Source organism: Schistocerca piceifrons, chromosome 2 (genome assembly GCF_021461385.2).
Source record: "Schistocerca piceifrons isolate TAMUIC-IGC-003096 chromosome 2, iqSchPice1.1, whole genome shotgun sequence".
Classification (NCBI taxonomy): Eukaryota; Metazoa; Arthropoda; class Insecta; order Orthoptera; family Acrididae; genus Schistocerca; species Schistocerca piceifrons.
Genome location: NC_060139.1, coordinates 14,316,835 through 14,328,974, shown reverse-complemented (window position 1 = coordinate 14,328,974; position 12,140 = coordinate 14,316,835). Strand labels below are relative to the sequence as shown.

General features: G+C 44.6%; 1 protein-coding gene across 1 annotated transcript in view; it reads left to right on the top strand.

Moving 5' to 3' along the window:
* Positions 1-12,140, top strand: part of LOC124776221 — a 709,169-nt gene that overhangs the window by 602,532 nt on the left and 94,497 nt on the right. The window contains exon 3 of the mRNA XM_047251076.1: positions 10,285-10,493. Coding sequence (XP_047107032.1) covers positions 10,285-10,493 — 209 coding nt within the window. The remainder of the gene's footprint in view (positions 1-10,284; positions 10,494-12,140) is intronic.

Genomic DNA, 12,140 nt, shown 5'->3' with positions numbered 1-12,140 from the left:
GCAATCCAGGCCTCCACACCTACCAACATTATATTTAGTTAGAGGCCGGCAGCGTAACCATTGCATTCCTCGTCAAATCCTACTACCTTCGTGCAGTAAAATGTGCTAGCCAAACACAAGGTAAATTCTAGTTATGAGGAAAAAAAAAAAAAGATCCAGAAGTACAGTTATCTGTTTGAAGACAAAATCGTCTGGGAGATTATGACTCATTGTGTACCTCTCTAGATATCACAACTTGACTCTTTGACCCCTCTTCTCCTTCCAGTGTCCACGGATGGCTGAACACAGATGGGCATAATTGACACATCAACCTATTAATAAATGTTTTCCCGCGCTTTTTCGAGGAACTAGATTTGCTGGAGAGAATTATTAGGGCTACCGTTGGCCGGCCATCGTCATTGGGTAGTGACACCAGATGGTGAAAGAAACAAAGAATGTTGCCAAAATATTACTGTTGTCATGTCATCGAGGTGCCTTCCCAATACTTGTATACCTTTCTGTGTCTTGTTAATTACTTCCTTGATAGCGGGAAGCCAAGAAAACCGGAAGAGACATTGTTATTGAGATTACTGTTATTGAGATTGCACCCATTCTTACATATTTCAACGGATTCCCGGGCTTCCCTTCTATACATATGACTTTCCTTGGGTAGGATCGCCTATAGGTTCTTTTATTGTCCTCCCAATTTGTCCTGAACAACATTGCGCAAAGAAGGTCGAAATGTTGAGGTCGAACGTTTGAAAAATCTTCACCATAAAAATCAAAATGGGTTCCACAAACAGAGGGTTTGCGAAACTCAACAAACTGTATTCCTCCGTGGGACCCATACCGCTGTATACAATGGCGCTTTGGGTGAAGCCGTATTCCTTGACTTCAGGAAGGCATTTCACACCCTCCCGCACTGCCGATTAGTTGAAAAAAATACTATTTCATAGTCTCGGATCAGATTTGCTACTAGATTCAAAACTTCCTTGCAGATAAAACCCAACGCGTCACTGTTAACGGTATACAATCGTCAGATGTGAAAGTAATTTCTGTAGTACCCCAAGACCGTCACTGTTTACAATGTATAAAAATGATCTAGTAGAAAGCGTCGAAAGCTCTTTAAGACTGTTCGCAGATGATGCGGTTGTCTATAAGAACGTAGCCTCACCAGAAGACGATATCGATTAGCAGAATGACCTGCAGAGGACTAATAAATGGTGGGGCCTCTGTCAGTTGATCCTGAAAGTTAATAGTGCCGGCCGTTGTGGCCGAACGGTTCTAGGCGCTTCAGTCCGGAACCGCGCTGCTGCTACGGTCGCGGGTTCGAATACTGCCTCGGGCATGGATGTGTGTGATGTCTTTAGGTTTAAGTAGTTCTAAGTCTAGGGGACTGATGACCTCAGATGTTAAGTCCCGTAGTGCTCAGAGTCATTTTTTTTTAAAGTTAATAAATGTAACATATTGCGCTCTCGTCGAAAAACAAATCCACTGCTCTACAATTACACTGTTAATGACAAATTACTGGAAACAGCATCTGTTGTGAAATTGTCTACAAGTAACTATGCAGAGCGACCTTAAGTGGAATGACCACATAAAACAAATAGTGGGAAATGCCGATATCAGAATGAGATTCTTAAGAAGAATCTTCAAAAATATAACTCATCCACCCAAGAACTTGCTTACAAGGCAGCTGAGCAACCGATTGTTGATTATTGTTCTTCAATGTAGGACACTTACCAGGTACGACTGAGAGGGGAGAAATGGCTCTAAGCACTATGGTACTTAATATATAAGGTCATCAGTGCCCTAGACTTAAAACTGCTTAAACCTCAGGACATCACACACATCCATGCCCGAGGCAGGATTCGAACCTGCGACCGTAGCAGCAGTGCCGTTCCGGACTGAAGCGCCTAGCGCCGCTCGGCCACTGAGAGGGGAGACCCAACGAAGAGCGACGTATTTCGTCATGGGACTTAAGGCCGATGCGAGAGAATTACAAAGGTGCTGAAGGAACTTCAGTGACAGACGCTACAAAACAGGTGTTATGCATCACAGGGAGGTTTTTACTGCTGAAGTTTCGGGAGAGTAATTTCCGGGAAGAGTCGGACAACGTATTGGTTCCTTCCATGTGTCGGGTAATGACCATAAGCAGAAAATTTGAGAAATCAGAGCTGACACAGAGGGTTACTGTTGTGTACATAGTTCCGCGTAGCCAGCGCGTACACAACTTTCCCACTAGAGCGCGCCCCGCTAAGCACAGCAGCGCAAGGACAGCGTTCGTCCGTCTCCGCACTACGAGATGGCGCTGTCTTAGAGACGGACCAAATTCTGCTTCCGCCGATCCGCGTATTAATATGTCACGCAGCCAATGAGATTGTTGCTAACGTAGAACCTTTTCTCCTCGCGGATCACACTCGCGCAGTGATACCTGAACGCTCGAGGTATTATAACGAGTGTACAGACCTCCGACTAGTCAGTCTGCATTAGTCTGCATTTGTCTGTACCAGTCTATAGTCAAATTTCAGTCTGCGCCTAATAAGATTACCATATTCCTGTACATAGCCATGAAGATAAATGAATAGACACTTTGTCAACCATCAGAGATATGTGAGAATAAGATTAACGTATCAAGACCAAAGGAACTTCAGATTGTCAGTTGTAAACAGCATCCAGAATCAAGTTACGCTACTCTAAGCGTGCAAGTGGCATTTCTATCGTCTGACCTAACGGCAGAAGATAAACGCGCCACGAGACATATTGCTGACACTCACCTACTTCGTTAGAGCGACAAATCAAATAATCTGATGGTGTGTGTACCGAAGGTCTTACAGTACACACACCACAGTTACCGACAACGTGTCTTCCCACACGCATTTCACGAATGAATCAGAGAAGGGAGCATAAGTTACTGGGACCAGATGTACCCCTTCCCTCTGCATCCAAGCATGGTCCTCCTGATCACGAAGGTGGAAAATAGCCAAAATATTTGTATTGCAGTTAGAGAAAGTACGAAATCTGGCTACCTTTTACAAATTAACGCCGTCGGGATACATGTCCTGGAGTGACATAAACATCACATAAGGTGAGGCTGCGTAATCCAGTCCTTAGTTTGTATCTGTATCCTTTCCACTGCGAGAGCGCCTAGCTTGGGAAATTCACCTTTCCGAGAGCAGGGCGTTCTTTTCCCGCGGCTGCGGCTGCCCTGCGCCTCGCAGCCAGCTACCGGAGCACTCTCTCTCTCTGCAGAAGCGGCGGGTCTGTACACAAGCAGGGCCTCCGCTGGCGCTCCCTCGGGAGTGTCGCCTGCCCGCGCTTATTGAGATCCACGGCCTCTGCGCAGCCGACCGCTGACCACGGAGGGCCGGCTCTGCTCGCATTAGGAACGATTTGCCCGGTCGTTTCACCTGCGCTGCGAGCTTCCCCTCGAAAGCCACTAAGGTGTTTGTTACTCTGTCTCTGTTCAGTCTACAATCTGTTCACTCCATTGACGCACTACGACACTAAACGCCCAACTTCGCATTGCTTAAAATGATAAAAATGTTTTCCATCATCCCATCTTACAAAATTACCAAACAGCGATTTGCTAGTTCTATGAGAATACATTCCTCTATCTGTCAGAAACAGAATTTGTCACTTTACTAGCTGTGTCCCAGACCGATAAGGTAAACAGTAAGGAGGTTCTCCGCAAAACCAGCGAGGAAAGGAGTTTGTCGAAAACTCGGACAAGAAGAAGGGACAGGATGGTGGGACATCTGTTAAGACGTCACGGAATATCTTCCACGGTACTAGAGCGTCAAAACTGTAGTGGAAGACAGAGATTGGAATACATACAGCAAATAATTGAGGAAGTAGGTTGCAAATGTTACTCTGAATGTAAGAGATTGGTATAGGAGAGGAATTCGTGGTGGGCCGCATCGAACCAGTCGGAAGACTGATGACTCAAAACAAAGAAAATCAGCAGAGAGTAAATTATTTCTGGGGCGTTTTATTTCGTCTTGAAGGTCCAAAAAGCTCTAAGAGTTCTTTGCAACAAACCCTCAACTTTAATGTCGTTGTCACTGTCACCAGACAACCCAGGCATCTTCAAAACTATGAATCCGACACTAAATAGTTTTAGAGTATTTTTATATTAGAATTCCTTCCTATTGTATCGGCGATATTTATGGGGCTTAATAAATGCACAATAAGACAAACTACACTAGTCCCGTCACTGTGGTGACGGAAAATACACATTTCTTTATTCCACAGCTGTGATTTAAACTGGCGGTTTATGTAGGTATGATATGCAACCAGTCACTTTTTATGTAATTGATCGTACCATTAATTAGATTGGAATCCACGGCAGGCTCATGATCAGTTACAGTAACATTATTTTCTGGGCTTTGTAGCTGGACGCTAGATGATTGCACTGCCTCTTGGTATCCATGACAGCTTAGTCTCTCTCTCTCTCTCAGTGCCGGCCGGAGTGGCCGAGCGGTTAAAGGCGCTACAGTCTGGAACCGCACGACCGCTACGGTCGCAGGTTCGAATCCTGCCTCGGGCATGGATGTGTGTGATGTCCTTAGGTTAGTTAGGTTTCAGTAGTTCTAAGTTCTAGGGGACTTATGACCACAGCAGTTGAGTCCCATAGTGCTCAGAGCCATTTGAACCATTTTCTCTCTCTCTCTCTCTCCCTCTCTCTCTCTCTCTCTCTCTCTCTGACACACACACACACACACACAGGTACGCGCATCCGTGCTCGGTCAGTGTCTATGTGCTCTTCGTTTCACAGTAAACAAACTCTGAACGTACGTACAAATAATATTTACTCTTTGTAAATAATCTTTGTGCCTTACGTTCATTGTTTGTTTACCATGAAAGGGTGTGTGTGCTAGCTTGCTGAAATGTACATTACGGGACCGAATTTGTCATGGGTACCAGGAGGCAGCGCAATCACGATGACCTTTGCTTGTAGCTGCATATGGCCCGAAAAATTATTTTTCACTAACATCACGTCCGTAATCACATGAAACTAAAGTCCAAGGTAGTTGGCTGAGGCAGAAGACACCGCAACTGCAGGCTGCAGCAGCGTAGATACAGGTGGGTGATAGATATTCCATAGTAATCGCTAGACATAGCACTTACCACACTGGCCTCTCCCCGTAAGAGGGAACCGTCATCGAGACTGCCGTCAATCGACACAGCTATGTCGGCATTACTCGGTGAAAACTGATTCTGCGGTTTTCCGTTAGTTTTTATTTTTTTTTTAGTTTTATATGTTGTGCGATTACGTTTTTTGTGCGGCTTACCGCCTGCGGCTCCAGGTGGCCGCCTCACGTACTTACTCGTAGATTTGTGAATTTTGTTTGACTTCTGTACGCAACGGATTGACCAAAATCAAATTACGGAAAACCATACACACTGATACGCGACAACTCTAAAGAGTCGCCTCTACTCTTTGGCTCACATATGCATGAACCTATGTATGTCAAGTGAGCACTTGTTATGTACCTACGTGTACAAAGCGTCTCACTACGAAGCTTATGTGAAAATACTTTTTAGTGGTCTGATGACAGCAGTAAGCCGGAACTGTTCGTTGTGAATTGTATCGCATATATGAGCAAGACTGAAATCTATAAATAAAATGCCGAGCATGATCGGGACTCGCTTACAAGTCAACTGATATCAGATGAAAGATACGTCTGAAATTTATGATTTTAATGCGTCGGCCTGATGGGGCGAATGGCATCACTCCAAGAACAAAACACTTTCGACTGTAAAAGAAGGTTAACTAGCATAAGCTTACTGTGAATTAATGCAGACTTTAATGGTGTTGATACAGACATTGTTGGTGCTGTAGCTATATGCAGCCAATTCTTTGTGAAGCGATACTAACTCACAATCTTGTCAACTACATACTGTACATCGATGGCAAGTTTGAAATGCTTGCTTCTTTGATCGTTTTACATGATGTGATCGAATTTGGGACGCTACGAAAGTTCCCTCGCTCTATCGCTTCCTTGGTGTCTACCTGTGCAGTTTTTACCCTCTACAGTTCCTTCTAGTACTGTGGTTGTTATTCCGTGATGTCTTAATACGTGTTCTATCACTCTGTCCCTTCTTCTTGTCGGTGTTTTCCAAATATTAGTTTCCTCTCCGATTCCGCGCAGGACCGCCTCATTCCTTACCTTATCAATCCACCAAATTTTCAACATGCGTCTGTAGCACCCCATCTCAAATCCTTCGATTCTCTTCTGCTCCGGTTCTCCCGCAGCTGATGTTTCACTACCATACAATACCCGCCTCTCCCTATAGCTTAGCCCTATTTTCCTCAGAATTTCTTATATCTTCCACAATTTTAAGTTGTCGAACGCTTTTTCCTGGTCGACAAATTTTATGAACGTGTCTTGATTTTTATTTGGTCTTGCTTCCGTTATCAACCGCAACGTCAGAATTGCCTCTCCGGTGGCTTTACCTTTCCGATAGCCAAACTGATTGTCATCTAAAGTATCCTCAGTTTCCTTTTCGATTCTTCTGTACGTTATTCTTGTCAGCAACTTGGATGAATGAGCTGTTAAGTTGGTTGTGCAATAACGCTAGCACTTGTCAACTCTTGCAGTCTTCGGAACTGTGGAGATGTTATTTTTACGAAAGCCAGATGGTATATCGCAAGACACATACATTCTACACACCAACGTGAATTGTTGTTTTGTTGCCACTTCAACAATGATTTTTAGAAATTCTGTTGGAATTTTATCTATCTCTTCTGCCTTATTTGATCTTAAGTCTTCCAAAGCTCTTTTAAATTCTGATTCTAATACTGGGGTCCCTATCTCTTCTCCATTGACTCCTGCTTCTTCTATCACATCAGACTAATCTTCCCTCTCATAGAGGACTGTTTCCAACTATCCACCTTCTCTTCTGCATTTAACAGTGGAACTCCCTTTGGCTTCTTAAAGTTATCACCCTTGCTTTTAATTTCACTGCAGGTTATTTTGCCTTTCCTACACGCTGAGTCAGTCCTTCGGACAGTCATTTCTTTTTCGTTTTCTTCACATTTTTCTTGCAGCCATTTTGTCTTAGCTTCCCAGCAGTTCATATTTATTTTATTCCTCAGCGACCTGTATTTCTGTATTCCTGAATTTCCCTGAACATCTTATACTTCCTTCTTTTATCGATCAACCGAAGCATTTCTTCTGTTACCCATGGTTTTGTCGCAGTTACCTTCTTTGTACCGATGTTTTCCTTTCAAGTTCTGTGCTTACCCTTTTTAGAGATGTCTATTGCTCTTCAACTGTACTGCCTACTGAGGCATTCCTTATTGCTGTATCTATAACGATAGAGAACTTGAAGCTATCTCTCTATTCCTTAGTACTGCCGTATCCCACTTCTTTGCTTGTTGATTCTCCCTGACTGATCTCTTGAAGAGCTTGCTCTTCATCACTACAACATTGTGGTCTGAGTCTGTATCTCCTCCTGGGAACAGTTTATAATCCAGTAACTGATTTCGGAATCCTCTGTCTGACCATGATTTAATCTAACCCCGTATCTCCCCGCCTCTTCCAAGTATACGTCCACCTTTTGTAGTTCTTGAACAGAGTATTCGCTATTACTAGCCGAAATTTACTGTAGAACTCTATTAGACTTTCTCCTCTCTCATACCTAGTACCAAGCCCATATTCTCCCGTAACTCTTTCTTTTACTTCTTCCCCTGCAACCGCATTCGAGCCCATGACTATTAGATTTCCACCTCCCTTTACGTTCTTAATTACCCGTTCAAGATTTTCGTATACTTCCTCTGACTCTTCATCTTCAGCTTGCGACGTCGACATGTGTACCTGAACTATCGTTGTCGGTGTTGTTTTGCTGTGGATTCTGATGAGAACAATAGTATCACCGAGCTGTTCGCTGTGCCATACTCTCTGCCCTACCTTCCGATTCATCCCTTTATACCATTTTCTGCTGCCGTTGATGTTACCCTACATTCATGTGACCAGGAATCCTTGTCTTCTTTCCATTTCACTTCACTGACCCCCACAGTATCTAGTCTGAGCCTTTCCATTCGTCTTTTCAGATTTTGTAGCTTCCCTACCACGTTCAAGCTTCTGACTTGTAGAACGTTGTCCATTCGTTGGCTATCCAATTTTTTCTCTTGGTCACCTCCCCCTTCGCAGTCTCCTCCCGGAGATCCGAATGAGGGACTGTTTGTGTATCTTTTGCCAGTGGAGATATCATCGTTATACTTTTTTAGGTACAGGCCCCATGTCCTGTGGATACGCATGACGTGTCTTTAATTCAGTGGTTTCCATTGCTTGTTCAAGGTGAAATTTGTCTGGGCAACGTCTAACGTAGTTCTGTGATGATCGTATAAGCTGACTGGCGTGGAATTCGCACATCTGTACTGTTATAGAGCAGAGCAGTGTTTTGGTTGCGCTTGTAGCTCCTGCGTGTCGACGGTATATGGGAGGGGCTGCTTCGGTTTCAGACCTCTCCACGTAGCTTGTGGCTTTTGAAGACCACCAACACAACCCTTATTACACTACTGGCCATTAAAATTGCTACACCAAGAATAACCGCAGATGATAAACGGGTATTCATTGGACAAATATATTATACTAGAACTGACATGTGATTACATTTTCACGCATTTTGGATGCATAGATCCTGAGAAATCAGTACCCAGAACAACCACCTCTGGCCTTAATAACGGCCTTGATACGCCTGGGCGTTGAGTCAAACAGAGCTTGGATGGCGTGTACAGGTACAGCTGCCCATGCAGCTTCAACACGATACCACAGTTCATCAAGAGTAGTGACTGGCGTATTGTGAAGAGCCAGTTGCTCGGCCACCATTGACCAGACGTTTTCAATTGGTGAGAGATCTGGAGAATGTGCTGGCCAGGGCAGCAGTCGAACTTTTTCTCTATCCACAAAGGCCCGTACAGGACCTGCAACATGCGGTCGTGCATTATCCTGCTGAAATGTAGGGTTTCGCAGGGATCGAATGAAGGGTAGAGCCACGGGTCGTAACACATCTGAAATGTAACGTCCACTGTTCAAAGTGCCGTCAGTGCGAACAAGAGGCTGACCGTGACGTGTAGCAAACGGCACCCCATACCATCACGCCGGGTGATACGCCAGTATGACGATGACGAATACATGCTTCCAATGTGCGTTCACCGCGATGTCGCCAAACACGGATGCGACCATCATGAAGCTGTAAACAGAACCTGGATTCATCCAAAAAAATGACGTTTTGCCGTTAGTGCAGCCAGGTTCGTCGTTGAGTACACCATCGCAGGCGCTCCTGTCTGTGATGCAGCGTCAAGAGTAACCGCAGCCTCGGTCTCCGAGCTGATAATCCATGCAGCTGCGAACGTCGTCGAACTGTTCGTGCAGATGGTTGTTGTCTTGCAGACGTCCCCATCTGTTGACTCAGGGATAGAGATGTGGCTGCACGATCTGTTACAGCCATGCGGATAAGATGCCTGTCATCTCGACTGCTAGTGATACGAGGCCGTTGGCATCCAGGACGGCGTTCCGTATTACCCTCCTGAACCCACCGATTCCATATTCTACTAACAGTCATTGGATCTCGAAGAACGCGAGCAGCAATTTCGCGATACGATAAACCGCAATCGCGATAGGCTACAATGCGACCTTTATCAAAGTCGGAAACGTGATGGTACGCGTTTCTCCTCCTTACACGAGGCATCACTACAACGTTTCACCAGGCAACGCCGGTCAGCTGCTGTTTGTGTATGAGTAATCGTTTGGAAACTTTCCTCGTGTCAGCACGTTGTAGGTGTCGCCACCGGCGCCAACCTTGTGTGAATGCCCTGAAAAGCTAATAAATAGCATATCACAGCATCTTCTTCCTGTCAGTTAAATTTCGCGTCTGAAACACGTCGTCTTCGTGGTGTAGCAGTTTTAATGGCCAGTAGTGTAGTACTGTGGGTCGCCTATCAGAAGTTAGGTTTTATTTTTTTTATTATATTTCATTTTCTCAATGATTGATATAAATAAGTTTCAGTCATATTGTGTAATTAGCTTGTGTTCACTGACTCACCGACCAACTGTCTCAATTTATTGCCGTTGTTGGTAGTGAATTAAAGGTCTTAATATTTTTACTCATAGTGCCGCTCCTCTTGCCACTCTTTCTCCTCTCTTCCCTTCGGACAGAAACTTGTTTTTATTTGCTATTCACTCGTTTTATCATCAACTTTTGTTTAAGGGTAATTCGCCCTTTGTAGCTTTGGACAAAGTATTGATGGCAAGTTCCCTGAGAGTGTAAGTAACGCCTGTACCGGCTGTGTTACAGGTCTAGGCGGGCACCACGTGGCCAGCACTACTCGCCCGAGGAGGAGCCCAAGTCGTGCTGCGGCGTCGTCGTCACGCAGACGGTTTCCATCCGGTGGTTCATCGTCATGATCGCCTTCGTGGGCGTCTGCTGCGCCGTCGTCGGCACGGTCCTGGGCGCGATGAAGGCCAGCGGTAGGGAGCACCTCACCGTCTCACTCCTCATGATCGGTGAGTACCCGGAGACTCTCTGCACAGTCAGTAGAGCGACAAGCACCATGTTATTCTCGAGTTTCTCCCGGCGTGTTTGATAATCAAAATATCCACGGGTGCACTGCCGGCCTACGGTGTCCAACGGGCACAATATTTCGGCGATCATACATGTCGCCATCATCAGGTGAACTGACGGACTGAGCTCAGTTCACCTGATGATGGCGACATATGTTGTTGTTGTTGTTGTGGTCTTCAGTCCTCAGACTGGTTTGATGCAGCTCTCCATGCTACTCTATCCTGTGCAAGCTTTTTCATCTCCCAGTACCTACTGCAACCTACATACTTCTGAATCTGCTTAGTGTATTCATCTCTTGGTCTCCCTCTACGATTTTTACCCTCCACGCTGCCCTCCAATACTAAATTGGTGATCCCTTGATGCCTCAGAACATGTCCTACCAACCGATCCCTTCTTCTGGTCAAGTTGTGCCTCAAACTTCTCTTCTCCCCAATCCTATTCAATACTTCCTCATTAGTTATGTGATCTACCCATCTAATCTTCAGCATTCTTCTGTAGCACCACATTTCGAAAGCTTCTATTCTCTTCTTGTCCAAACTATTTATCGTCCATGTTTCACTTCCATACATGGCTACACTCCATACGAATACTTTCAGAAATGACTTCCTGACACTTAAATCTATACTGGATGTTAACAAATTTCTCTTCTTCAGAAACGCTTTCCTTGCCATTGCCAGTCTACATTTTATATCCTCTCTACTTCGACCATCATCAGTTATTTTGCTCCCCAAATAGCAAAACTCCTTTACTACTTTAAGTGCCTCATTTCCTAATCTAATTCCCTCAGCATCACCAGACTTAATTAGACTACATTCCATTATCCTTGTTTTGCTTTTGTTGATGTTCATCTTAAATCCTCCTTTCAAGACACTGTCCATTCCATTCAACTGCTCTTCCAAGTCCTTTGCTGTCTCTGACAGAATTACAATGTCATCGGCGAACCTCAAAGTTTTTATTTCTTCTCCATGAATTTTAATACCTACTCCGAATTTTTCTTTTGTTTCCTTTACTGCTTGCTCAATATACAGATTGAACAACATCGGGGAGAGGCTACAACCCTGTCTTACTCCCTTCCCAACCACTGCTTCCCTTTCATGTCCCTCGACTCTTATAACTGCCATCTGGTTTCTGTACAAATTGTAAATAGCCTTTCGCTCCCTGTATTTTACCCCTGCCACCTTTAGAATTTGAAAGAGAGTATTCCAGTCAACATTGTCAAAAGCTTTCTGTAAGTCTACAAATGCTAGAAACGTAGGTTTGCCTTTCCTTAATCTTTCTTCTAAGATAAGTCGTAAGGTCAGTATTGCCTCACGTGTTCCAGTGTTTCTACGGAATCCAAACTGATCTTCCCCGAGGTTGGCTTCTACTCGACATATATGATCGCCGAAATATTGTGCCCGTTGGACACTGTAGGCCGGCAGTACACCCGTGGATATTCTGATAAGCACCATGTTGATCCCGCCAGGCCGTCAAATGGAATGACTTCTTTATTAAGTACTTAACAGCTAGTTTCGAATGTACGCTCATTCTTAAATCCATAATGAACTTGGATATATCATCGTCGTAACTGTGTGTCTGTACATCAAGTT